The 26,108-nt window shown below is 40.5% G+C and overlaps 1 protein-coding gene across 3 annotated transcripts in view; it reads left to right on the top strand.

The window, feature by feature from the left end:
* The first annotated feature begins 102 nt into the window (after nt 1-102).
* Ptchd4 (patched domain containing 4) overlaps nt 103-26,108 on the top strand; it is a 183,023-nt gene continuing 157,017 nt past the window's right edge. Inside the window, exons 1-2 of one of the 3 annotated variants that reach the window (XM_013115140.3) lie at nt 103-306; nt 654-1,239. In XM_013115140.3, the coding sequence (XP_012970594.1) occupies nt 302-306; nt 654-1,239 (591 nt within the window). In that variant the 5' untranslated portion in view covers nt 103-301. Of the gene's footprint in view, nt 307-629; nt 1,240-26,108 lie in introns of those variants that run through there. The other 2 variants (XM_005072295.4, XM_005072294.4) reach the window with 2 other exon arrangements.

The raw sequence follows: 26,108 nt of genomic DNA, 5'->3' as shown, positions 1-26,108 counted from the left end.
AGAAGAGAAGGAAAACAAAACTCTAAAAATAACTGTCAGCATCTTAAAAACAGAAAAGCTTCCCTGCTGCCACCACCACCCCCCTCTTCTACTCCCGCCCTCCCTCCGCGCCACGGGGCACATGTCTGCTTCTTACAACACCGCGAGGCACATGGTCCCAGTTAGACACCGAACCCCATCGGGACAGAAAGGAAATCCACATCTGTGGGACGCTCCGCGCAGAACCGCCACCTCCAACGAGGGAGGCCGGGGGGACTGCAGCAGCGACATGAAGAAGGGCTAGAACGAGGGGACGCGGCTCATGCGGTGAGAGGCAGCGCGAGCGCGCGCCGGCCAGGGCGCGGGGAGGCCGGGGACCCCGGGTGGGCCCTGCCAGCCCCCGCAGCTCCCGCCGTCCGGTCCCCCACGCGCGCTCCCGAGACTTGAGACTTGCCCGGCCTTGCTGCAACTTGCTGCAGTGTTTGAAAGAGTAGTAAGAGCGCATGGAGGTGGGGCCGGGGGAAGACCGGGCGGAGCGGTTGCGGGGTGTGCGCGGGGAGGGGGCGGGGAGGAGGCGGTGGCGGGCGGGGGAGGGGGCTGATCCCTGGGGGAAATGGGATGGGGGAGAGAGGAGGTAGCCCCAGCGCTTACACATGTCACATGTGCTTTTTAAGACGGCCGGGAGCGCCTGCGAGCTGGATCGGGAGGAGGATGCTGCGGCAGGTGCTTCGCAGAGGGCTCCAGTCATTCTGCCACAGGCTGGGCTTGTGCGTGAGCCGGCACCCGGTCTTTTTCCTCACCGTGCCGGCAGTCCTGACCATCACCTTCGGCCTCAGCGCGCTCAACCGCTTCCAGATCGAGGGCGACCTGGAGCGCCTGGTTGCTCCCAGCCACAGCCTGGCCAAGATCGAGCGCAGCCTAGCCAGCAGCCTTTTCCCCCTGGACCAGTCCAAAAGCCAGCTCTATTCGGACTTACACACCCCTGGGAGGTATGGCAGGGTGATCCTCCTCTCCTCACCCGGGGACAATATTTTGCTCCAGGCTGAGGGGATCCTGCAGACCCACCGAGCCGTGCTGGAAATGAAGGTGAACCACAAGGGCTATAATTATACTTTTTCCCATCTGTGTGTATTGAGAAATCAGGATAAGAAATGCGTGCTGGATGATATTATTTCAGTGCTAGAGGATCTCAGGCAGGCTGCCGTCTCCAATAAGACAACAGCCAGGGTGCAAGTAAGGTATCCCAACACTAAATTAAAGGTATGCTCCTCCTGCATGCTTCTGCCACTTAAAGAGGCGGCACTTCATTTCTTGCCCTAAACAAGCAAAGAAAATGCAGAGGTCTCATCCTTAACGTTCAGAAGCGATGGCTTCTTTCATTTCTGGAGGGGTGGAGGGGAAATGATGGGCGACTGAGCAAAGAAAATGTGCGATGAACCGTACAACTAGATAAGAAATTCAAAGCCAAATCAAACACTAAAAAAAGAAAAAAAGAAAAAGAAAAGACAAAGAAAAAAGTTTTTTGAGACCCTGCAGTTACATCTTTGTTCAGGGTTAATAAATCCGTGGATGGAAGGGGGAGGGAGTGTCCTGAACAATTGGGGGATTTCTTTTCATAATGGGGCTCAATGTATTTCTTATTACTGATTACACATTCACCTGGCATCATATTCACCTTTTCGCATCTTCAGCCTGGCTTGATTTTTTTTACAGGGGTGGTCATGGAATTTTGCTGCCCTGTGGTTATGTCTGTGGGTTATGAATGTGGCAGGGATTCCAGGAATTGTGTGTGTCTCTGTGTATGTGTATGTGTGTGTGTGTGCGTGCGTGTGCGTCTGCATATCAAAAGAAGTAGGGGTTTTCTATGAATCAGAGCAGGGATGTGTGCTTAACTGATGCATCAATTTGCTTAGTATGTCATTCCTATCCCATCAAGTATCCCAGACCCAAAGAAGATTCATTATAGCTGCCACTTAACAAAAGTAAAGTAGAAAGTTCACAATCAGCAGAAAGTACAAGGCATTTCAACATTAAATTACCATACTGTTTGGACTGTCAAGTCAAATTTTGACACTCAATGAGATTCCTAAATTCATTCTACACTGTTCGGACTGAGATGCTGCAGCCAATGAGGCATGCAGTCTGCAGGTAACTGAAGAGTCGGGGACAAATGTGACTTCCAAAAGACTCACTGCACCATTGGTGTGCTTGACCCTATTGGTGCTCAGGAGCTATGTCTCCAAGAACTCCCAAGACAGGTGTTTCCCAAGAAGAAAATGATGTATGTGGGGCTGTATGTGTGTATCTATGGAAGTAATGGAACCGGAAAGACCACTACAGAATATCACAATGCCCATTTATTTATTTGATAGAGTCACCAGTATAAAAACTGCATATAACTTCCTCAGGACTTTTAAGAGAAAATGCTTGTCTCTGAGTTAAGCAACAATTCAGTACAGGTAGGAACACCTTGCCTGGCCTCCTTTGAGCATGGTACTTTGTTTGCAGGGATCCAGAGGCTTACCTTGTCTCAGCTTTACCAAGCTGAGCAGCCCCTGAGGTCTAAGGACAGCAGAAAGATGAGTCATTAGCTTACACTAGGTGAAGGGATTGCCTGCTTTGTGCTAACGATGGTGCGTGATGGAGACTGGTTGGGCAGCATGCTTTTCATTTCACCACTCCTTGCCATCACCATCACTGCTTGCCAAGGAAAGGATGTGGTGGAGAGGTAGACTTTCTCACCTATTGTCCTAACCCAGTTCCTTCTGGTGCCAATATGTAAAGAAAGATTTGAGCTGCATCATAGTCACACTTCAGTTTGTTTTCCCTATCGAGTCAAGTTTGCAGGTCATTAATATGTCTAATTAGTTGCATCTCAATTGCTTTATTCAACAATACTCTCCAAGTGGAAAAGTTTCATCCAGTTAGCAGCTGTGGACATTTTGTTTGTGTGGCAATATCACCTTGATATTTGCAATACCAATCTCGGTGGTATTCTTTTTATTCATCTAATACTTTTTAGTTGAGCCCGCGTGACTTGCTGTGCAGTCTTTTAGACACATGAGATGTAACGATGGCAAGACAAATGGTCTTACTTCCAGTGAGTTTCAAGGAAGTGGATGTCAGCATTTTTGTTCACCAAGACAAAAGTAACTTGCAAGCATAGACTCTGCAATTGTGTGCACTCCTGCGCCAACACCTACCTCTACACTTTATGATTGACTGCTGACTGACTGAATGGATGGTTGATGGACATATAGGCAGGACTCTATGAGTAGTCATAAAGAAAAAGAGTAACTCATTACAAGTTTATTGAGTAATGGGATTAGTCTATTACTCATAGAAGGGACAGAACTGTCACATATGGACTGGTGTTCTCATTTAGCTGTATCCTCAACTGTCCTGGTTTGAGTCAGTGTTTATGGCTTCAATGGGCCATGGGGGGTATGTCTTTAAGCTATCTTGGAGTAAATGAGACTTTTGGGGTATTCTAAGAACAACAAACCCTCTCAAGGCTAGAAATAATCTCACAGGTACTCACACAGTATAAACCCCTGTTCTGTAAGGAGCACAGAAGCCTAGAATTTTGCCACAAGAGCCTCCATGGGAGCACAGGAGCAGAACTCTCTGGCAGAGAGCAAAGTGAGATGACCTTCTTCTTGATTCTGTATTGTTTTCAAATATTTTAGTTCCCTCATGGCAATGTGTCTCAAGGTGTATCTCCATGATGCTGGTACTCAAAAGCCCAATCACTATTGTCTTTAAAGACGAGAGAAGAAATTTCCCACGTAAACATCTCCTTATTTCATTCTGTTTTGCTGCCTTTCATCAATATTCCTACTCCTGTCCAACATTAAAAACTTCTGTGCTGGGAAAATCCAACAGTAGGAAGGAATCACAAGTTTAGGGAAATGTCAAGATAAACAGTAGCAGCTGGACAGTGTGAATAGGAACTGTCAATCACTTGGCTTCAAAGGGGAAATCGGTGAGGGCTCAAGATGGAATAGAACTAGGTAAACAGTGACTGACAGAGAGAAGTCGTCAAAACCTGAGTTGTGATGATCAAAGTTTTAAAATGGCCGGCTTGGCCTGAACTCAGAAAGGTTTAGATCTGGTGGACATAAGAATCCTAAGAACGAGATTCAGACAAATGGGGTCACATAAATTGGCCAAAATGGAAAAATCCACCTGGGAGATACCCAACATGAAAAAAGCAGCACTTGGCCTAGAATACTACAGGGGTAATCAAATTGATCCAGGCTTTGAAAACACATAAAAGTCTGTAAAATCAGAAACACACTATGTAATATGAATTCTTTAATCTTTATTTTATTCTGATCTCTATGGTGTAGGCTCAGATGAGCACAAGGGTCATGTATTATTTCCTTTGAGCAATCCTTCTCTCCTCCCCAACCTTAACTACATCTATAGACTACATTTACAGTGAATGCTTATTGACTAGTTTAGTAATCAATTCATTCATTCGATGTCACAAAATTATTATCAACCTTTGTGACATGCTTCCATTTTCAAATATTACTTTTTTTTACAAATGTCTCTAAAGTGTTTTAACCTCATAAGTGAAAGACTCTTACCTTCAATACATGCACATATAGAGCAGTCAAATATAGACATTAGGTAAAGCAATACAATGTGGCTAGACTGAATTTTTAAGTAAAATTCTTGAATACTGTTTAACAATTCTGTTTTTTAAAGATCAAATGGATACCAAGGATATGTATTTATGAGCTGTTCTAGAGTGTAATAAATGTTTTCATCATCATTTACACAACTTGGGAGGTTACAGATAATGTTTCCCTGTTTCTTAGACAAGTCATCATAATCTCACTTTTCTACAGTGGAAGTGGCAATTCTCATGCCGGCCCAGTTACTTACAGTAAAAGTAGAGGTAGTCCAGATAAAGCAGATACAGGGGGTTCTAAATCTCAGGAACTTCCCAGCTACTCAAAAAGAGTAAGTTCACATTGGCTTTCTCTACAGCCTGTCCCTCTCATTAAATTACACTAACTTCCACCCATATGGACACATTTTAAAATCCATTTATACATCAATATGCCACACTTATAAATAGGAGCAAAGATACACATTCCTGATTGTCAATAAAAGACAGTGCTTGTTAAGCCCATTATCCATTTTTTGGAAGGTCTTCAATGGAAGGGGGACTTGAGCCAACTTGAAAAGCTATGGTCAGCATCTTTGCTTCTACCCTTAATTCATTCTAAAACAGAATCATGCTAAAATAGATCACTTTCAGATACTGTTATTTAAGCTACCTTTCTAATTCTGCCTCCCAATAAGGGAGAAAAGTTCCAGCCATATTAAATATTCTCTTTGTGTCCTAAAGGTTTCCTGATGTTATCTTCACAGTGTACCGTTAAATTTATATAAATTGTACTCCCATTTTATAGGGAAAAACCAAGGTGCTTCACTGATTTCCTTGTGATCTCCAAGCTAATGCACATATTAGACTTAAGCCCAAGCCTGTGTAGCTCCAAAGCCTAATTACAACACACTATGGGTCTTATTGTTCTCTGCACTGTTCTCTTTAACAATGAACAACAGACTTTCTGACAAAGGAAAGAGGAAGGGGGAAGGAAGGAAGGAAGGAAGGAAGGAAGGAAGGAAGGAAGGAAGGAAGGAAGGAAGGAAGGAAGGAAGGAGCGCAGCCATACTTCCCCAGTTATTTTCAGGTCACTCCCCTTGCTTGCTGGCAGTGATCGGCTTATAGAAAGATGGCAGGGTGACACTCCAGTCAGGGCAAACTCCAGCAATGTACCTAACATGGCAGCTGCTACAAATTTAGCAAATTACTCATTGGCACATGATTTCACCTTTTGTATCATCTCCCCTCAGCTAAGAACAAAGAGGTATTTGGCTCTAGGATCTGCTAAATGTGAGAATTCGGAAAGTTACCCAAGGTTTTGAGCTAGGGGCTCATGTGTCAAGAATGCTTTTCTGGCTTGCTCTAGCACCAAGGAGGTGGGGGGTGTTGATGAGATAACACGAGCTAATTCAATGCACTTTAAAGAGAAATATTCAGGAGACCTTGATTCTAGTGTTAATTCTTTGAACACATGTTAGTGACTTATTGATCTCATCTATTCTGGTGTCAGATTTTGTGTGTGTGTGTGTGTATGGGAAATTGACAGAGCTAAGCCAAGAAATCACAGGAATTCTTGTCACCTAGCAAAGTTCTCTTATTTGTGTTAGCCAACATTCCTACACATATTATGTCTTATAATATGGGTTTGCAGTAGATTTGAATGATGGTATTGAAAAACACTGATCACCTATTCCTAACTACCTGACTCCTATCTACCAGGAATTTATTTATTCAGTAATCTGTGAATACACAGATTGTGGTCAAACATTCTCAGTATGGGCCTACCTCCTGCTCGCTGACTGCAGCAAAAAACTGCCTTAAACCAAATTAAATATTCATATGCACTTATGCCCATTGCAGTTTTAACATACTGCACATTTTCACAAATATTTTAATAAGCATGCAAAGTACTAGATTTTATCGATGCACTTCAAGAGAAGTCTATTTATGTTGATTCTTCTGTTGCTTTTGCTCCTCTGCACTCCATCTGCCTTCCTGGGCTCTTAACACCTCCAGTAGATTCCTTTCTACTCTGTCACATGTGTTTGTTGCTGCCTCCCCATAGCCCTCTTCCCTCTCACAGTCTCCAATCTAGTTTTATAGTCTGAAACATACTCACACACTCTTAAAAATATCTGCTTGTGAAAGACATTGTAATTCTTGTATTTCTAAGTCTGGGTCACCTTGCTTAATATGACATTTTAAACGAAGCGCTTAATAAATGAATGAATAGATAGAAGGGCAGCGAGGGATAGAAGATTAATTTCCCACACTCTTCTTCTCATTTTTCTACTCTTTGCTGATCTGAGGAGTTCCTTGAGGCTGCAGGACACCAGCGGCTGGGAATAGAGGCAGGGATGGAAGTCAGAGTGATGTACTAGATGTGCATGAAGGGCCTAATGCCTTCAGATGCCCCCTTAAAAGCACTCCTTTGCCTCTTCACCTGCTTGAAGGCATGATACACTGTAATGAGTTTTCTTTCATCATTTCAACTTTAATACAGCAATTCCTTCCAATGCGTTTGGTAGCATTTGGAATTCTTCATCCACTGGCTGTTGCAACATGATTGGGCTACACTGATTTTAAATGAGTTTTAGAACTAAATGATCAGCTTGTGTGCAGACCTATTTCAGCTATGTTCAGATGTACTTGGATGTGCTCAACATAAACATTTTTGAAGTGACGTCTGAAACTACTAGATTGTCCCCCCTAAAAAAGTTCATGAATCACACTTCAGTGTCTTCTCTAAATGCACTCCAGAGTTTGAGATGCCCCTATCTTAGCTCTAAGGTGGGCCTCAATATTTTAAGCCATGACTTGAGCTTAGACCATCATGTATTCGTTTTAAAGCAGAAATATTAGCAGAAAATAGGTTTTTGAAGGGGAACATCAAGGAAACATGTGGCAAATTATCAGGTAACTCTTCTACATTGAAAAGTTCTGTCCCCAATCATGTATGGGTGGCTCAGTCACATGGTGAAGCTTAAAACTAATTATGGGCATTCAGCAAACCCTGAAAATATTGAAATTATATTGAGCCCTTTTAAAAAGTAGCATTTTTCTCAAGCTGTTTTATGGGTACTGAATAGCTGCCTCAACATTGAACTCTTGTGTCCTAAGTACGTTCACAGCATCAAAGAACACAACACATAGGTACCACACTTGCATCGAGAATACCCGAGGGAGGTGAAACATAGCAATCTGGGGAATGTGCCCTTTAATGTGGCATGGCAATCTGTGAGTTTTCAGAGTTCCTCAATGAAATCAAGACTCATTGTCGTGCTGAGCTGTACCTAACAAGCTGTACTCAAAAAAAGAAAAAGTTTGTGTTTACATGAATGCTATGGAAGGGAGCAGCCAGTGTTTCCGCTCAGGCTTTATCCTAAAAGAGAGAGGACCCATCTACCTATGATCATCTAACTCACCCCTGCTGTCACAAAAGCTGCAGGCAGCATGAGGTCTCTGAGCTCAGAAGCTGGAGATTTTACCAACCACCAATGGAAAACCTTAGATAGTAACTCATTGCATACCTATACACATTTTTTCTTTTTATTATTCCCTAAATAGCTCATGTGCGTTAACTATTTATATGGCACTTACAGTGTGTTAGCTGCTGTAAGCATTCTAGAGATTGTTTAAAGCATAGAAATAAAAAAGAAGAATAAGAAAATGCACAGGAAGTTGCGTGTACACTCTGTAAACACAGAGTGCCATTTTATACAAGGAAATAAGCATCATAGATTTTGGTGCTGACCAGGGATCCTGGATTTATCTTTCATAGATTCTAAGTGAAGACTGTAGGCTCTGAGTCCTGGAGAGCCAGAAATGTGTTTCAAGCATTCTCAGAGCTTCAGAAAGCCCTTGATGCAGGTCTGGGTATCTGTGACAGATGCAGGGCTCACTGAATGTTCAGAGTTTAGCATCAAAGTTTATACCACCCTTTGAGTGGCAGGATCTTTAAATGACCAGCTCAGTTCTGGCTGTTGGTATTGATCATACTGAAGTCGTGAGCTACACATTACATCATGCAGATAAAATTCAAAGTCATTCAAATACACATTCACTCAGGTAAAATATTGTGTCACAGTGTCAGGCACTGCGTTGCCCACTGTGAGTTCAGAGGGGAGTAAATCAGATGTAGCACTGGCTGCCTGAGAGAGACAAAAAATATGCATATAATTCATAATTGCAGATTCCCATGGGTGAAAAATACATGACATTGTAAGAGTAGGTATCAAGTCTTGTGATGTTAAAACCTACTTTCTGAAGAAATGGTCGTGAGCTGAACTATAAAGAGGGAAAGAGTTTATAAGAAGAGGGTGACTTGGATGGTAGAGACGAACTTTGGATTAGGAGATCATGATACTTTAGAAGCACTAAACAAAAGGCACTATGGTTGGAGGTTATACCTGCCACGAAGGCATTAGGGACATAATAATAATTTCTTGAGATCAAGTTCTGTGGACCAGCTTATCTAGGTACGTTTGTCTTCTCTCTACCTTCATTAACTCTTTCACTTGGAGTTTATTTTTAGTTTATTTATAATTCAGTTTCCTCATAATAGCATAGGCCTTTTGGTATACCTTTATAAGTGCTTCATATATTACAGTTATCACTTGGGAATATTGGTAAAGATGCATCTTCTGCTTCAGAAATCCAGTGTGAGTTAATATCACATGTTTAGCAAGCTCACAAAAGATGCTAAATATTTTTCTTCTAAGAAGCATACTCAGAGAAGAAAGGGCATAGCTACTTCCTGAGGACAGTGCTGGGTCCAGTGTAAATTCCTGACAAGCACTGTCTTGTCATGAAGGCCTGTTGAATTTGCTAAGTGGCTTTCTTGAGAAGCAATTATCAAAAGAAACAGCCCTCTTGATTTCATCTCTAGAAGTTCACAGCATCTCTCCCTTACAGTGGTCCTCACTGTTGCCTACGAAGTAAATGAGGTATAATAGAACTCTTGTGTTTTACACACAGCCATTCCAGAGCTGCCCATAAGCTCATCACCCGAATGTGACCTTTGAATGAGGATAAGAAATATAAAAAGATAAAAAGGGATACCTAGGACTCTATGCACCTAGGTCAGAAAGGACCTTGGGTTTTTATTTTTATGACTGTCTCAATAGAGCCAAACTTAACCTCCCCCTGCCCTCATCTATTCCTGTCTGCTGTGATACTATGGCACTCTGCACCCTCATGGTTCACTTTCCTTTCTGTTTTTCATATATATGACTTTCATTCATCAAACAAGTCTTTTTCATTCTCTATTCTCTCAGAATCTCATCCACCCAAAGAGCTGCTGTATTTTCCTATGCGTGCCCCTTATCATGGTGTTCTCAAATCTGCCATGTACCCAAACTCAGGGACCCAGCCTTGCGTGATTAACTCTCCTGCTTGCCTCCCACCTATTTATTTATAACCGATTATCTGATTTCAAAGCACATACCATGAGCCAACAGCATTAACATCACTTGGGAACTTGCTACAAATCCAGACTTGCAGATCTTGTTCTGATTTTGGTGAAACTCTAGCGGTAGAGGACAGCAAGTCCCAAGTGTCCGAACCACAGTTCTAGAACTTGGAATCTTGTTTGAGTATAGGGGATGTTGAAACAGCTTTTAAAATTCTATGTATGGGCTTCATCTCTTGAGATAATGAGCTAATCATCTGACAGTGGTCAGGGCATTGTGATCTTAAAAATCCCCTCTAGTGTCTATAATAGAACACCAAGGTTGGGGACCAATGTCTCCTTCTCCTGCTTCTTTTCATTTTCATAATCGTTGCTTCCACCTTTGGCCTTCATTCCCTTTTGCCTACTGTACTTCTGTCTCTGCTTTTGCATTAATAACTTCTCAGACAAACTAGCCTATGCAACAGGGCTAGATGCCTCTCCCAAATGTATTTTCCCTTAAGCAACATTAAATACAGCTTCTGCTATGGAAGAAGCCATCAACTCCCAGCCATGACTACTGAGAACTCTTAGTGAAGCCTCCAACCTCACTTGTAGTATCAGATCATATCAAATCATACACAGCAAGAAAGAAAACCCAGCAAGTATTTCTGTTTTTTTACTTTACTCAAATGATTTCTTTTGTTTGGACCATCTTTTACAGTATCAAAATGACATGTCTCTGAAATGCTAAGCCCCCAAGCCATTCCCCCCCCTTGGAACATTGCTAAGATATTTAGATACATAAAGCACTTTTATGTACTTTAGGGAATTCTCATCTCTGTCTAATTTGCATTATGAGTTTAAAGTGACTCTGTATGTGCCTAGTGAACTAATAGGGTTAGGAGACCTCTTTATATAAATCAATTTGCCTGGAAGGATCTAGCCAACAAAATGGAAGTTGCTAAGATAAGCCCTCCGGGAAGGTTATAATAAAATAGGGAAAACCTCACTCAGGTCAAGATAATATCCTGCAGCTATAGGTAAGCTCTGAGGAGAGGTACCACCTGAAACACATTAAAAATGACATTGCTGGATGATTGCAAGACACACAAAAATAAACAACGTAATTTTAGATTTGGAGAAGGAAGGACTGCCATAACGAGAGAGAGAGAGGAGAGAGAGAGAGAGAGAGAGAGAGAGAGAGAGAGAGAGAGAGAGAGAGAGAGAGAGAGAGAGAGACTTTGCTTTGTATATGGCTTCAGCTAAGGAGAGGCTATAGAGAGAATTGCATGTATAGAACATTAGATAGAATTGCCAAGTTTAGCAAACAAAAATACAAGACAACTGATTAAACTTTATACGAAAAGATAGTAGGTATAGGCAGTAAGTGCCATATCATCTGAATTCTTAGAAACACCTTTGAAAACTAGGTACTGGGTTTCCAGCACCAACACTTTCTTCCCCATGAAATGGTTTGAAGGCTGTGCCATGAGAACAGGAACAGGACCTGCTTGGTTTATCTCTTGCAAGGGAGTAGAACAATCTGGGGCTTCCCATTAGTTCTAATGGTAGAGCTGAGTCTAAGCCAAGGAACTGAAATTTTCCTAGCCCCAATTCCAATGCTTGGTGATCACCAACTGTCTAGGGTACTAGAAAGGAAGCCAAGGAAAGTCTAGCTGAAAAATGCATAAAAGATATTCTAAAAATGTCCAGAAATGCACATATAAACCTCTGAAAGTACTAGAGTTTTATTCAGGTGGGGAAGTGAGCAAGTGAAACTTAAGTAATTCAAAGTATCTCATTTACATTTTCTGGCCTCAGGAAAATCATTCCATTTATTGGTCTACTAATTCTGAGGGACTCTACCAAGTGAAGATTCCACTTAGTCAAATACCTTTTATTGTATATTTTTATTATGAGAAGATGAAAATGATTTAAAAGAAAGTTTGAGTAATGCAAAATATATGATACGTATATATACATGAAATTTTTAGATGGGCAATACTCACTAAACACAAACCTCTGTAAGAGGCTGGGTCCCCAGTCTATGAATGACTTCTTTTACTTAAAAACAAAGATGATACAGGCTCTGAACATCTTTGCAACAATAGTCATACACATACACACACACACACACACACGCGCGCGCGCACATATATATACATGTATATATATATATATATATACTTTAAAATATGTCTTCCTTTCCTCAGAACTATAAGTGTCTTAAAGTTAGTAGCTTTATCTTACTCATATTTGTAGCTGCTCCATAATAATGAAGACGGTCTTACATATATAAAAATATTTCATAAAATGAAGTCAATACATGTGTATTTTTTAACTAGGACTCTTGTTGAGTGCTGATTTGGGTTGCCTGATAGTCTTGACCATTCTTTTCCAATACCATCCTAACATTCCATGTGCAGCTCTCTTCTGGTACCCATTCCACATGGCAAAAGCCCAGCTTGTCATTTCTCTCTTCCCATCACTCAGCTTCTCATACAAATTAGATGTATAGAGTGTTCTTCTAGCACACAGACTTGGGTAGATGAGGCATAGCCTGCATAACAAGCCACAAGGAGAGGGTTGTGAGGGCAGAGGATGTGCTCCTGGGGACAGACACCTTGTTAGAGCTCCCTGGCACCCAAGAGAAGCTCAGGGTCTGAACTAGTTCAGTGACCCCCTTTCACAGATAGGACACCCTCTCTCAGGGAATAGCACACAAAGCCAGTATTAGTAACTTGTTTTCAATTCACTCTTTTCAACCTTTTTTTTTAATCTTGGGGATTGTTTCTAAAGAAGTGGATTTCTTCTAGGCTGTGAAAATAGAAACATACATTTAAAAAAGTCTTCTCTGAGTATCTTTCCCTAAATATGTTTAAGTTTTATACGCTCAGAGTTAGTTTTCATTATACAATGATGGCATGTTACTCAGGCAATCCCATGGTAGAATATTTTCGTACTTAATAGCTACAATATTAAGTGCTATTCACTTCCTAACTTTCCTTAGGCTCAGTAACCTGGCCTTAAGGTTGTTGGAATTCCTTAGCAATCTGACAACGTACTCCAGAGTAGCCACTGCTTTATTAAGGTGTATCCTTTGTCTTCAGAGATTGAAATAGTAAGTAATAACTAATCATAATTGTTATAATAACAATTATTACTCGACCCTTTCTCTTAATTTTTTTTGTTTGTTTGAGTTGGGGTCTCATAGTCCAGACTATCCTTGAACTCATAATGGAATGAAGGATGACCTTGAACTTCTGATCCTCCTATCTCCATGTTTATAGAAATCATGGGCATGCACCACCATAACCAGACACCCAGTATAGTTTTTAAAATAATGAAGGAAATAAATAAGAATTGAACAAATTCATGTTCAATTCCACTTTTAAATTTTGTGATTTTGTGTGCATTACTTAACTTCTTTATCCTTAAGCTTTTCTGTGTAAAAAAAAATGAATTCTATACTGATGCCCAACTTGCATTCTAATTTCTAGCACCTACTAGTTTCTTTGTCATCTTTAATGTTTTTATTAATATGAATTAATATCACAGGAATATCAAGGGGTCAAATGAAAAGTCATTCACCATCCCCACTCACCAAGCTAATCTTTTAAAATATATTTTTACTTTAGAAACAATCATATTTACATATCAACCCCCCATTCCCTCGCCCTCCCATCTTCCCATGTTCTCCCACCAACCCCTGACCCACCCACAAACACTCCCCATCAAAGTCCTTCACATCATTTGGGGTGGGCCCAGGTCCTCCTTCCCTTAACTGGGGTGCAATAGTATCCCTCCGTAGGGAATGGGATCCCAAAGCCCATTTGTGCTCTAAGGATAAACACTGACTCCACTGTTAAAGGTCCATAGACTGCCCTGGCTTCCTAGCTGACACCCACATTCAGAGGGGTTGGTTCAGTCCAATGCTAGTTCCCTAGCTTTATGACCGGGGTCTCTGTGCTCTCACTAGGTCAGGTTAACTGCTTCTACAGATTTCTCCAGCACTGTCTTGGCTCCTTTGTTCTTCCCTCCTCCCTCTCTGCAGCTGGATTCCAGGAGTATGGCTCAGGGATTAGCTATGGCTGCCTACTTCTGCTTAGATTAGCTACTGGATGAAGGCTCTAGGAATGGCAACCAAGGTGATCATCAATCTCATTATAGGGGAAGGGCATCAAAGGCAGCCTCTCCACCACTGCCTAGATTCTCAGTTGGGGTCATCCCTGTGAATCCCCTAACATTTCCCCTGTAACAGACCTCTCTCCAAACCTATACTGGCTCCCTCTATCAATGCATCTCTTTCTTGCCCTCCCCTAATCCTCCCCTGTCTCAGTCCTCCTGTTCTCTTTCCCCCTTCTCCCCCTCTCCTCTTCCCACCTTCCTACCCCTTCCCCTTTGCCCTGTGCTCCCAATTTACCTAGCAATTCTTGTCATCCTCCCCTTCTTTGGGGAATCATGCATTCTTCTCTTGGGGTCCTCCTTGTCTCCTAGTTTCTCTAGTGGTGTGGATTGTAGACTGGTAATCCTTTGCTCTATGTCTAATATCCATATATGAGTGAGTACATACCCTGTTTATCTTTCTGTGATTGGGTTGCTTCACTCAGGATGTTTTCTTCCAGTTCCATTTGCCTGTAAATTTCAAGATTCCATTGTTTTTTCCTCTGAGTAATACTCCATTGTGTAAATGTACCACATTTTCTCCATCTGTTCTTTGGTTGAGGGGCATCTAGGTTGCTTCCAGGTTCTTGCTATTGCAAACAACACTGCTGCTGTGAACATATGTCCTTGTTATATGAATGTGCATTCTTTTGGTATATGCCCAAGAAAAGAATTGCTGGATCTTGAGGTAGACTGATTCCCATTTTCCTGAGAAACTGTCATACTGATTTCCAAAATGGCTACACAAGTTTGCACTCCCACTAGCAATGGAGGAGTGTTCCTCTTTCTCCACATCCTCTCCAGAATAGACTGTCAATGACCTTTTTTGATTTTAGCCATTCTGGCTGGTGTAAGATGGTATCTCAGAGTTGTTTTGATTGCATTTCCCTGATAGCTAAGAGTGTTGAGCACTTCCTTGCGTGTCTTTCAGCCATTTTAGATTCCTCTATTGAGACTTCTCTATTTAGTTCTGTATCCAACTTTTTAATTTGATTTTTTGGTGTTTTTGGTGGCTAACTTCTTGGGTTCATGCTAATTTTTAAAACTCTACTTTTAGCAATAAAATACATAGTGGTTATCATAGGGTAGATACCTATGTTTGGCCCATTTTATTTTGTAAACATATTCAAATCATTTTCTTGATTACACAAAAGTTCAGCTGGTCATGCTACTACCTCACCAAAGAACACTTCTAGGGTTTTTAAAAATTCTTTAATAGGCATGAGGAAGGAAGCAAAATCTCCTGGCTCATTGATAGGAGCTTTAGATAGAGTACCTTTTTTATAGAATTTAGAAAGCTGCTTTTGTAAATGTAACAATTTGGGCACATAAAATATAAATATAGGACGATAGACTCCTGAGTAGCATTATCCCAGGAGATACCTTGGACAGATATTAAGTGGACCAGCTTGAAATTCTGTAACATTTTTAAGGACTACATAGAAGATTAAGCCTCTAAGAATACCTTACAGCTTATCACACCAAGAACTAGTTTTCACTACCTTTCAGTTGGTGAAAGTCAATGATTCTCCACAGAAATCCTTGTGAAGCTTTCCAGGTAACTGAGGCCCATGGCCTCTCCTCAGCTCCATTAAGTGGAAATTCAGGGGAGAGGAGCCGAGAACTGGTGTCTTCACACACTTAAATGATTTCAGGTCACAATCAGAGTGGGAAACTTAGACCTAAAAAGGGGTGACATTCGCTCAGCTTGTTAGCAGGCAAAATGAAAGGCTAAGAAGAATTAGTGAGAGCCCATGATTCTCCTACAGAAACTAAGCTTTATGTCCATCTTGGAGTTTCAAATAGGGGAATGAATGTCCAAACCTTAGTGATACCTCTCCCCTCCTAGGTAAGCTGCCTGCATGGCATCTGTGTGGCTAATGGAAGCTACTCTGCGCTCTTCTGTACTTACCTAATCTGAAACTTACTGAACAAAATAGAACATCTTAATCAATTTGTTATGCACCAAAGATGTCCTGAATTGCTCATCACTGGGAAAATGCATCATCTGCACATTGAAAGACACACTTACTTAATTGATTTGTATAAGTAGATTAAACTGTAATTGTATGGTAAATACTTACTGTCATGGTGTTATACATAGATGTGATAACTCTTTTTTTTTCTTTTTATCATTTTTTATTTTAATTTTAAATAGCTTGTTTTACATGTCTATCCCAGTTCCCTCTCCCTCCCCTCCTCCCGCACTCCCCTTCCCCCCCCAGCCTCCCAACCTATTGCCAATTCCTTCCACATAGGGGATATCTAAAGTCTGTCATTTCACTTCAGGTAGGGTCCAGGCATTCCCCTAAGAGTCCAGGCTGAGAGAGCATCCCTCTTTGTGCTATGGGCACACAATGACTGTTTGTATTCCAGGGATAGACACTGATCCACTGCTCAAGCTCTTAAGAGTTTACAAGAGTAATATTAGAACTTGAAGCAGACCTTTGATTTTTATTTAATTACTACTAGCTCCCCAACTCACATGAAGATAATCAACATCATACACAACCTAAGGTGGCAGGTGTCTGTCATTTGGAAATGAATTCATAAATACTACCCATTGTTAACCTATGCTTTAACTAGACACTTAATAGGTGATAAAGAAATGTTTCTCCAGTGAAAGGTTGCATGGATTAACTCTTGGCAGTTTTAATTGCCACTTTGAGTATGGTGTTGTGATTTTTAAAAAGTGGCACGCAAGAGAAAAACACCATGCAACAGACCTTGGATGGAGGGGGTTTTTTCTGGGGTAAAGTGAGTGGGAAAAGGGGGAGGGGAGAAGAGAAATCAGCCTATGGGAACAGGAGTGACAGAAAAGAAGAGAGAGGTAGATAGAGGGGGAGGGAGAGAGAAGGAGAGACAGAAAGACAGGCAGAGAATCAAAGAGAGGGGGGGAGGTGAACAGGGCCCTTTTAAAAGTGAATGTACACAGGAACTCCTCTTAGTGGCTAAAGCTGAGGGCATATCCTGTCAGAACCTCAAGGACAGGCCATTTAAATTCATATTAAGAATTTAAATGAGACTAGGGCAGAGCTCAGTTGGTGACAACCTTGCCTAGTATACACTAAGCCTTGGGTGCAATCCCAGCACCCCATGAATAAGCATGTGTAACCCTAGCACTTGGGAGGTGAGGGCAAGAAGAGCAGAAGGTTAGGTCATCCTAGTTATGAAACAAGATCTCATGTAGTCTCAGCTAGCCTGGATCTTGTACATCTTTTCTTTTTCCCTCTTCACCTGTGAAAGTAATTACACAATTCTTTTCTCCATGCATTAGAGGTGCCCTGGCTTCATCAGGAGGCTCATAGTGGCAGGTCAACCCATCTTAAGACAGCATTCACAGGACATCTAACTAAAGAAAACAAAGTTCATTTAAATGTAATGAATATTTAAGATAGTTCAGCTACATAGGAGCCATACAATCTAATAGCTTTCCTTGGGTCACAAGGAAGACTTTCCAATCACTTTTAAACTCACAAATCATATCCTTACTCTCCTATTATTTTTAAATAACAGTTTTAAATTGTCTGATACATGGAGTCAAGGGATGAGTGATGTAGTGTTCACCTCAACTGCTTATAACTGCTGCCTTCATGATAAGTACTTGTATCTTTATCCATATTATATTTTTCAGAACCATATAAAAATTAGAATTAATTTCTCTTCTGTAGACTGCTCTCTCAAAATGTTAAGTAGCTTTGATTACTCTGAAGAAACAACAACTACAACATTGCATTAAATATAGATTCACCATGCTTTATCTGTAAGCCCTGGAATATATAAAAGTCTCCCATTGTTGTCTCACTAGGCAGTATCCCTCTAGAAGGAACTAATTTCTCATTTATTTAAAACAAGGTGTATCTAGTTATTCTTTCTCTGGTAAAGAAGAACCCTGGTCATAGGCATGGGTTTTTCCCCTAGAAATCTATATTAATAGAGGTTTTATGCATGTCACATGATTTGGTGATATTCACCCCCATAATACCCTCTCTCATTCTACAACCCCCACCCCCATGTTGCCACCTCCATATCGTTAATAAATACTTCTTGCTTTCATTTCTTTTTTTCTAAACTCCCCATTTGAGGGATAACATGAGGCTTGTCTTTGTGAGTTTGGCTTCCGACATGTGACATAATGATTGCTGGAGCAATCTATTTCCTGTAAACAATGCATTTCTTTGTTGGACCATTCTCTACTTGTGATGCTGAAAATGTAATCATATTTTCTCATCATTCCCTTCACTACCTAGACAGTGTATTACACATGGACTGAGTCTTGGCCTCTTACTCACCCTTATTTTTGATGTTTACGGAGGAAGCCTTTAAGTGGGGCATGATAAGTCTGCTAAGGCATGTGGTATGTTGTCTTTATAGAGATCCAAGGAGTTTCCCTGCTCTGAATATTCTCATTACTGCATTTATTTCAATGAATAGCTTTTCTGACAAAATGTGCATTCTATACTTACACTGTTAGATATTAGATATTCTGCATTAGGTGCTAGTGTCTGGTTATAGTCAAAAGTTACAGGCTTTTGCCTGGTATACAATATCTAGTGGGAGTTTAGAAACTCAGTCCAGGTGCTCCTGCATTAGAGGTTAATCCAGAATGACCCAGAACTCTGAGGAACACAAAGCTGATGCAGCTTCAGCTTCCTCAAGAGCTTTATAATCAAATTGGTCTTTGTAAAAGGGTATTGCTGTTAGGAAATGTCTTCCAGAGAGGCTTATTTCCATTGGTGATGAATGTTTTTCTTTCAAAATGCATTAATTAAAATTGAGGCCAGTGGAAAGCTGTTCCCTGTAAGCAGGGAGATATTTTGCTGTGATCAGTTTCTCTGAAGGTTATGAAGTCAGCATAAAAAATCCCAATAATTTTATAGATAGGAAAATGAGTACAACCAGAACATTGTTATGGGTATGCACAAAGTATTATGAAGGTAAAAAAACCCAAAGGATATTAATCATCCACAGGGCCTGGCTAGAAGATTGTTTCAGAGTGGAACTTTCCATGAGCACCCCCCCACACACACACAAATCATCCAGTCTCTGGCTTTCCCCCAGAGTATTTAATGACTGCTAAAATAACCATGGCATTATTTAATTACCAAAACTTAAGCATGTATATAAGATGTCTTTTATAAATTGTGACGCATTCATGGTGAAGATGGAGAAATGATGAAGCTTTAAGTTTATGCATTTTGGTAAAAAGACAGACCATAACAAGTTAATTTCTAGCTTGTTTTATGCAATATCTGGTTTCAAAAACATTTTTAATGTCCACTTGAATGGTAAATCATCATTTTATTCCCACTCAAAAAATGAATCATTTTTACACTTTTAATAAAAGGTCACATCAACATCTATTTAGAACAGAATGGGTAAAAATTTTCTACACAAAATAACACATTTTATTAACTGCAAGATTTTGTGATGTATTTTTCAGATATTTAATATTTACAAATCATGTCTCTGAACCTGTGTGTTAAGAAATAAACTGTAGGTGTAGTCAGGTTGGCACATGGATTCTTTGTATACAGTGTTGCGAGTAAATAGTCAATCATCACAAGTGGGGAAACAGACATTCTTTACCTGACAATCATATGATTCAATTCTTTTTTTAACATGTCTCAGCAACTCAATACTCTGTTTTCTTTAATGCAAACACAATAAAACTATAGATAGTGAAATGTCTTTCATTAAATGTTTTAAAAGCAGACGTATCCAGCAAGTCATGCATGATGAATACCCATGGAATTAGATTTACTATGCAAGGCCAGTGGGTGCTCATATGAGCCAAGTACTCCTTGCCATTTGTTTCAGGTCCTGCTCTAGATAAACACAAAGGAACCAACATAGCTCTCTGTCACCATTATAGTCTCATTTCTAACAATGAGAAACTGAGATACAGAGAGTTAAATAATTTATCCAAGTTCATTTAAAGTGGATGGAGCCAGTGATCCTACTTACTTTTGTCATTACTGACTGGGCTACCACCTCAGTCTCTCAGGTTTTCTTTGGACTATTCATAACTATTTCTAGCTATTCCTAATGGTTTTCATAGGAAACTCCAATAAGAAGCTGAAAAGTATTTACCAGATCATCAAATCCTCTCACCCCAAGAACTAATAAAACTATGTTCCCTATAGCCCTTTTTCCAAAAGTAATTTAGTCAGTTTTATTAAGTGAAATTTATGTGCACCCCATCTAATTGATAGAATTTCTGCCACCTTCCTTGGAGTACTCATCTACAGAACTCATAAACCTGACTAATAACATGGCCCTTCACTATTATAAAACTATTTCTCTTTATTACGATATTTTATTGTTCCTTTTTCCATTAATGATATAGAATGACCTCAAATAATACTGCTTACTCTCATAAGTCATGCTGATTTCTCATTTTATGAAGGCCAGAAATCAGAGTCTACTGTGGCTTTGTAGTATATAAGCCATTGTAAACAAGAATATACTGGAAGTGGCTTTGCAAGCACATCTTTCTGACACTCAGAAAAATTGACAACTAAAGTTCTCTAACCTGCAGGTATCTATCATATTTGAAGATATTGTAGACAGACAGATATGGACCCCTTCCTTTGTATAAGACAAGGATGGCATGTGTGTTTCCAAACCAATATGAAGTAGTAACCTAACCAACAAGAACTTTACAGGTTAAATGACCTGCCACATGATAAATCGAGTCTACAGTGCAATAAATGCCAGCTAACGGATGTAGACACTGCTGTCCTACTAATGGAGAGTTTAGAGGAAAGGGGATCGTTACTATTCACTAAGGCTTTTAGGATGAAGGGGGATTTGAACTGCTTCCAAAAACAAACATTGGAATTGAGAAAAACACAAGGAAAGCATTTTGGAGAAGCAATTTTTATAGCATCCTTAGCTGGCTGGTAAAGCAGCCCTTTTATCCTCCATAGACAAACAGAGGAGGGTAGTTTTACTTTGTGAGGCTTTGTTAGGTGAAAGAAGGAGCCACAGAAAGTCTTCAAATAGTTGTTTGCATTAAGAACATTAAGCACGCCTTTATTTAAGTGAACTCTAAATTGTGTGAGCTCTTTATTCTGGCCAGGGCTTCTTAGCCTGTATGATGATTGGAAATGGTCTTCCTCTGAGGGAGATCCAGCAGGGCCTCTGCCTCCTCCCATCAGATACTGACAGGGTTTCCTTTCTGCCCCCATGCAGGACAGGCAAAAACAAATCTGAAGATGTTGCCAATGTTCTCCGAGGTATGAAATAGCCCCCCACGGAGCCCCTCTATTCTCATCTAGTGAACCCCCAGGGACTTCATTCACTTGGACTCCATCCTTCCATAACACAGGCCATCAGGAAAGAGGTTCTGGTCCCTAACCTAAATCTCGCATTTCGCCTGCATCATCTTGGAGGGTATATACCGACCATAAAAGGAGGATTTAGTCTACTTGGCAAGAGGCCAGACACCAATCTCTGCAGAATTTCTGGGATTTCCAGCGAAAGCCACTGAGAAATAGTCAGAGATGTGTCTTTTCCTCCTGAAGAAAGACTCTCTAGGCTAGTTCACTTGTCAACGTTGTACTCCTGTGTAGAGTGAAAGCTGATTTCAATTGTAAATCCTACTAGTGGGGGAAGCTGAGCGCTGGGAAGATGACACAGCTGGTGCTTCCTGGATGGTAAATGATTCCTCTTCCTTACACTGGAGAGTCTGAGAATTGGAAACAGCTAGTAGAGATGCTAAATCCTCAAGGTAATATTGCAAACCTAGTCACCAGCAGCAAACAGGGAAGGCTGTACTAAATCACAGAGGCTTTCCTCCACAGACTTAGAAGCCATAAAAAATGCTACTTACTAAGTTAATTTTTGCCAATTTGCCAACATGGGTAGCATAGGCTATCCTGGGAGAGACTCCCAAAACCCAGCTAAACAGCAGTCACCCTTCATACGTGTTTTAGATGTTATCACACTGTGCCACTCTTGCATGAAGTTCATTTTTCAAAGGAAATATTTTGACCTCTCTAAAAAATATTTTCCTAGGGAACCAGAAGGTGATGCTGGAAGCCGGAACCATCTGTCCCAGTGTAGTCTGTCGGAAACACGGCAGTTGATTGGCTGCTTGGCAATAGATGTTTCTCCTTGGAGTTTCTGTTTTCACATTTGGCTTTTATTGCATAATCTGTTTCAGTCCAAATTATCTTTCTATCTGTTTTAAGCTTGTCTTGGGTTTCATGTTACTCTAGAAATTGCTCGGCTTCTCTGACAGTCTGTTTTGGATGTTCATTATCAGGCTTTTAGGTAATGAATTGTCTTAAAACTTTTATTTTTTCCCCTTTGAAAAGAGGTTCTGCTCTCACCAGAAGACCCATTTTCCATAATAATGAGACACATCTACACATGACAAGGTCTGTCTGTGTGTTAACATATGTGTTTGCTCCAGTCTTCATCTCTTTAGGCTGCTTTAACGAAGTCATCAGTAGAGAAAGTGGTTTAAACAAGAAGCATTTGTCTCTCACAGTTCTGGACATTGAAAAGTCCAAGGTCAGTGTACACAGATTCCCATCCCATGATAGTCTACTTCTTGGTCTGTGAACTGGTCTTTCTCTCTGTGTGTCCTCACACAGTGGATGGGGTGAGAATCCCCCCCCCGTGACCTAATCACCTCCCAAGGACCCTATCTCCACAAATATACATAAATATTAGAATTTCAATATACTCTTTCAGCGAGATCAAAACATTCAGTCAGCTGTCACTCGGTTTTAGCTAGGGTCATTGACCTGTGCTGCAAATGAGAATTTTTCATAAATAAACTTAAGAAACCTGCATTTTTTAACCTAACCTATTTGAATGGTGACACCATGTGATAGAAAAATCAAAGCAAACATTTCTTTGGCCAGGCTTTTTGTTTTTGTGGTTAGTTCTCCTGAGAGTAAATGCGGAGAAAAACAAAAGGTAGCAAAGTTCTACACATAGTCAAAGTAATATGCGATGGAGGCAATTCAAACTTCCAGGTGACAATAAGTTTTATTGTCTCTAGGGAGATACCCCTGCCCCAGAACATCTATATGGATACATCTATAAAAACTTAAAATTCTCAACTGAAAACTGTACAGGTGTAGTTTGTACAACTACTGTCTATCAGAAATAAATGAATGAATAAATAAATAAACAAGTAAATAACACTGCTGTCCTTACAGCCAGTCAGAAGGAAGAGGGAGCAGTTCAACACACAAACTCTTCCATTCCGTTCAATTGTTAAACTCGTTCTTCAATTAGAAGAACAAAGAAGGAAAAGCATTCTGGTCATGAGACCCATGAGTCATGAAGCTTGCCATTCAGGCCCTGATAGGAAATCTCCAGTACATCAAGCAATATTCAGTATGTGGTAGTGGATGCTCAGGGGCCTTTAAGACATACGCACACTGTTCTCTCCTTTAGAAGTTAGAGGTAACCTGAAAAAGTGAAAACTCTTAAATACAAGGCTGCTTTTAGTGCACCCCGAAGAAGGGCATTTAATCTGAATGCTGTTCCATCTTATTGTGAATATATTTGAATTTTATCTCATTTGAAAGTTAACAGGTTTTATCATAAACCAGATACTATCTTGCGTAACAAATAAGCTATAGACCCCTCAAATGTCAGAACAAATGAGAAATATATGGGAGAGATAAATTTAGAAATACACATGGAATACAATTAGAAATTTCTGGAGAAGACTGAAACAAATGTCCCTAGAGTTTAAAATGTAGTCAGTACAGTGAAACATCTGGCAATACTTCTCATGAAGGCTAATAATAAAAGGTTAAAAGGATCAGTACATCTTATTAATTACATATATGTTTGATTTAAAATGAATTCAAGAGCAGGGGACACAGTTTAGCAGTTTAATCTGTCAGAATTCTAAGGGACCTGGAAGCAAAGAGGGTTTCAATCAAAGCTCTTCACACCTCGAGTTAATTTATTCTATAAGGAAGGGCTGGAGAGATGGCTCAGAGACTTACAGAACTAGCTCTTCGTCCAAAAGACCCTGGTTCAGTTCCCAGCACCCATAGGGAGGCTCATAACTGTCTGTAAGTCCAGTTATAGGGTGTTCAACACCCTCTTCTGGCCTCCATGAACACTGTACACACAGGATGCACAGGTCTGCATATAGGCCAAACACTCCCATACATAAAATAATACTTTTTAAAAATTTCACATCATTCTATAAAGAATCATCTCACAAAGAAATGAATGAGGAATTGGGATTTTAGGCCAGGTAAATATTTGGGAGTCAGTGACCTCAGAATACAAAATGAAAAATGGTTAATCAGAAAGAGCAGATATTTAAGACATTCTAAATTAAGATAGTTCACAAAAGGTCAGTTTTTAGGATTATGTTCTGATTTATGCTTTCTGATAACATGTTTATTTCCTGAAATCATTTTATTTGGGAAATTGACTACTTAACTCTTCAAGTTTGTATTTTCAATGTTTTTTAAAATGTCTTATTCAAACAAATTGTGAGTTCATGAGGATTCCTTAGTCATGTCAACCAGAACCTGTCAACCAATAAGTATGTAGCTTTCTTGCTTTTCTTTTTAAAAAGCAAGGTCCTGCTATGTAGTCCTGGATTGTCTGGCATTCACTCAGGATAGGAGAGAACAAAGTGGTCCCACACTTTAAGCATGATAAATATAGATTTTCATTCAGTATACATTGTAGTGATAATCTCCCTTTTAACGTTACCGATTACATACCCTGTCTCAATGAGATTTCAAAATGCTATGATAAATCCCATGGCCAAAATTAACTTGGGGAACAAAAAAATTATTTTCTTGTAGAATCTCTAGTGTATCATGAAGGGAAATCAGGGCAGGAACTCAAGGGAGAAACCTGGAGTCAGAAGCCAGAGTGGAGACCATGCAAGAATGCTGATTACTGTCTTGAACTCCATGGCTTGCTCAGCCAACTTTCCTATTCATTACAGCAGCACAAGCTCAGAGACAGCACTACCCACAGTGTGCTGGACCCTCCCATAGCATTGCTAATCAAATGAACACCATCACGGACTCTCCTAGAAGCAATCTGGTGAGTGTATTCTCTTCAGTGAGGCTCCTTCTTTCCAGATGACACTAACTCATATTAAGTTAACAAAAATCAAACCAACACAAACTATGAAGGAAAGGAAGATGTATTTGATACAAACACTACTTTTTTCCTCAATATATGTTTTTATTTAAATTAGAAACATGAATGCTTCACATGTCAATCCCAGCTCCCTCTCCCACCCCTCCTCCCTTGTCCCTCCACCATTCCCTCACCCAGCCCCCTACCCAATCCCCATATCATTCCCCAGGGAGGTGAGGCCCTCCTTGGAGGGATCTCCAGAGTCTGTCATTTCATCCAGGGCAGGACCTAGGCCCTTCCTCATGTGTCCAGGCTGAGAGAGGATCCCTCTATTTGGAATGAGCTACAAAAGTTCATTCATACACACGTTAAACACTGATTTACTACCCAAGGCCCCAGTGATTTCTGTGGCCTCCTCCCTGATGCTACACTCATGGAGTCTGGATCAGTTCCCTGTTGACCTCTCAGCCATCAGTCTGGGGTTCAAGAACTCCCCCTTATCCAGTCAGCTGTTTTGTGGGTTTCACCAGCATGGTTTTGACCCCTTTGCTCATCACTCCTCCATCTCTTTCACTGGGTTCCAGGAGTTCAGTTAACTGTTTCGCTATGGGTATCTGTCTCTGCTTCCATCAGTCACTGGATGAAGGTTCCAGGATGGCATATAAGGTAGTCATCAACCTTAGCATCAAGACTATTAATGTAGTCTCTCCACTATTGCTTAGTGGAGATCTCACTAGTATCTGCTCTCTCATCAAGCCTATAATGACTATCTATTATGGTATCTCTCATCCTGCTCTCCTCTATTCTTACCTCGACTCAACTTTCATGCTCCCCCATGCCTTCTTCTCCCCTCCTCTT

This window comes from Mesocricetus auratus, unplaced genomic scaffold, assembly GCF_017639785.1.
Source record: "Mesocricetus auratus isolate SY011 unplaced genomic scaffold, BCM_Maur_2.0 Super-Scaffold_100021, whole genome shotgun sequence".
NCBI classification, from domain to species: Eukaryota; Metazoa; Chordata; class Mammalia; order Rodentia; family Cricetidae; genus Mesocricetus; species Mesocricetus auratus.
Note: the sequence above shows the minus strand (reverse complement) of the source record. Positions and strands in the feature narration are given on the sequence as shown.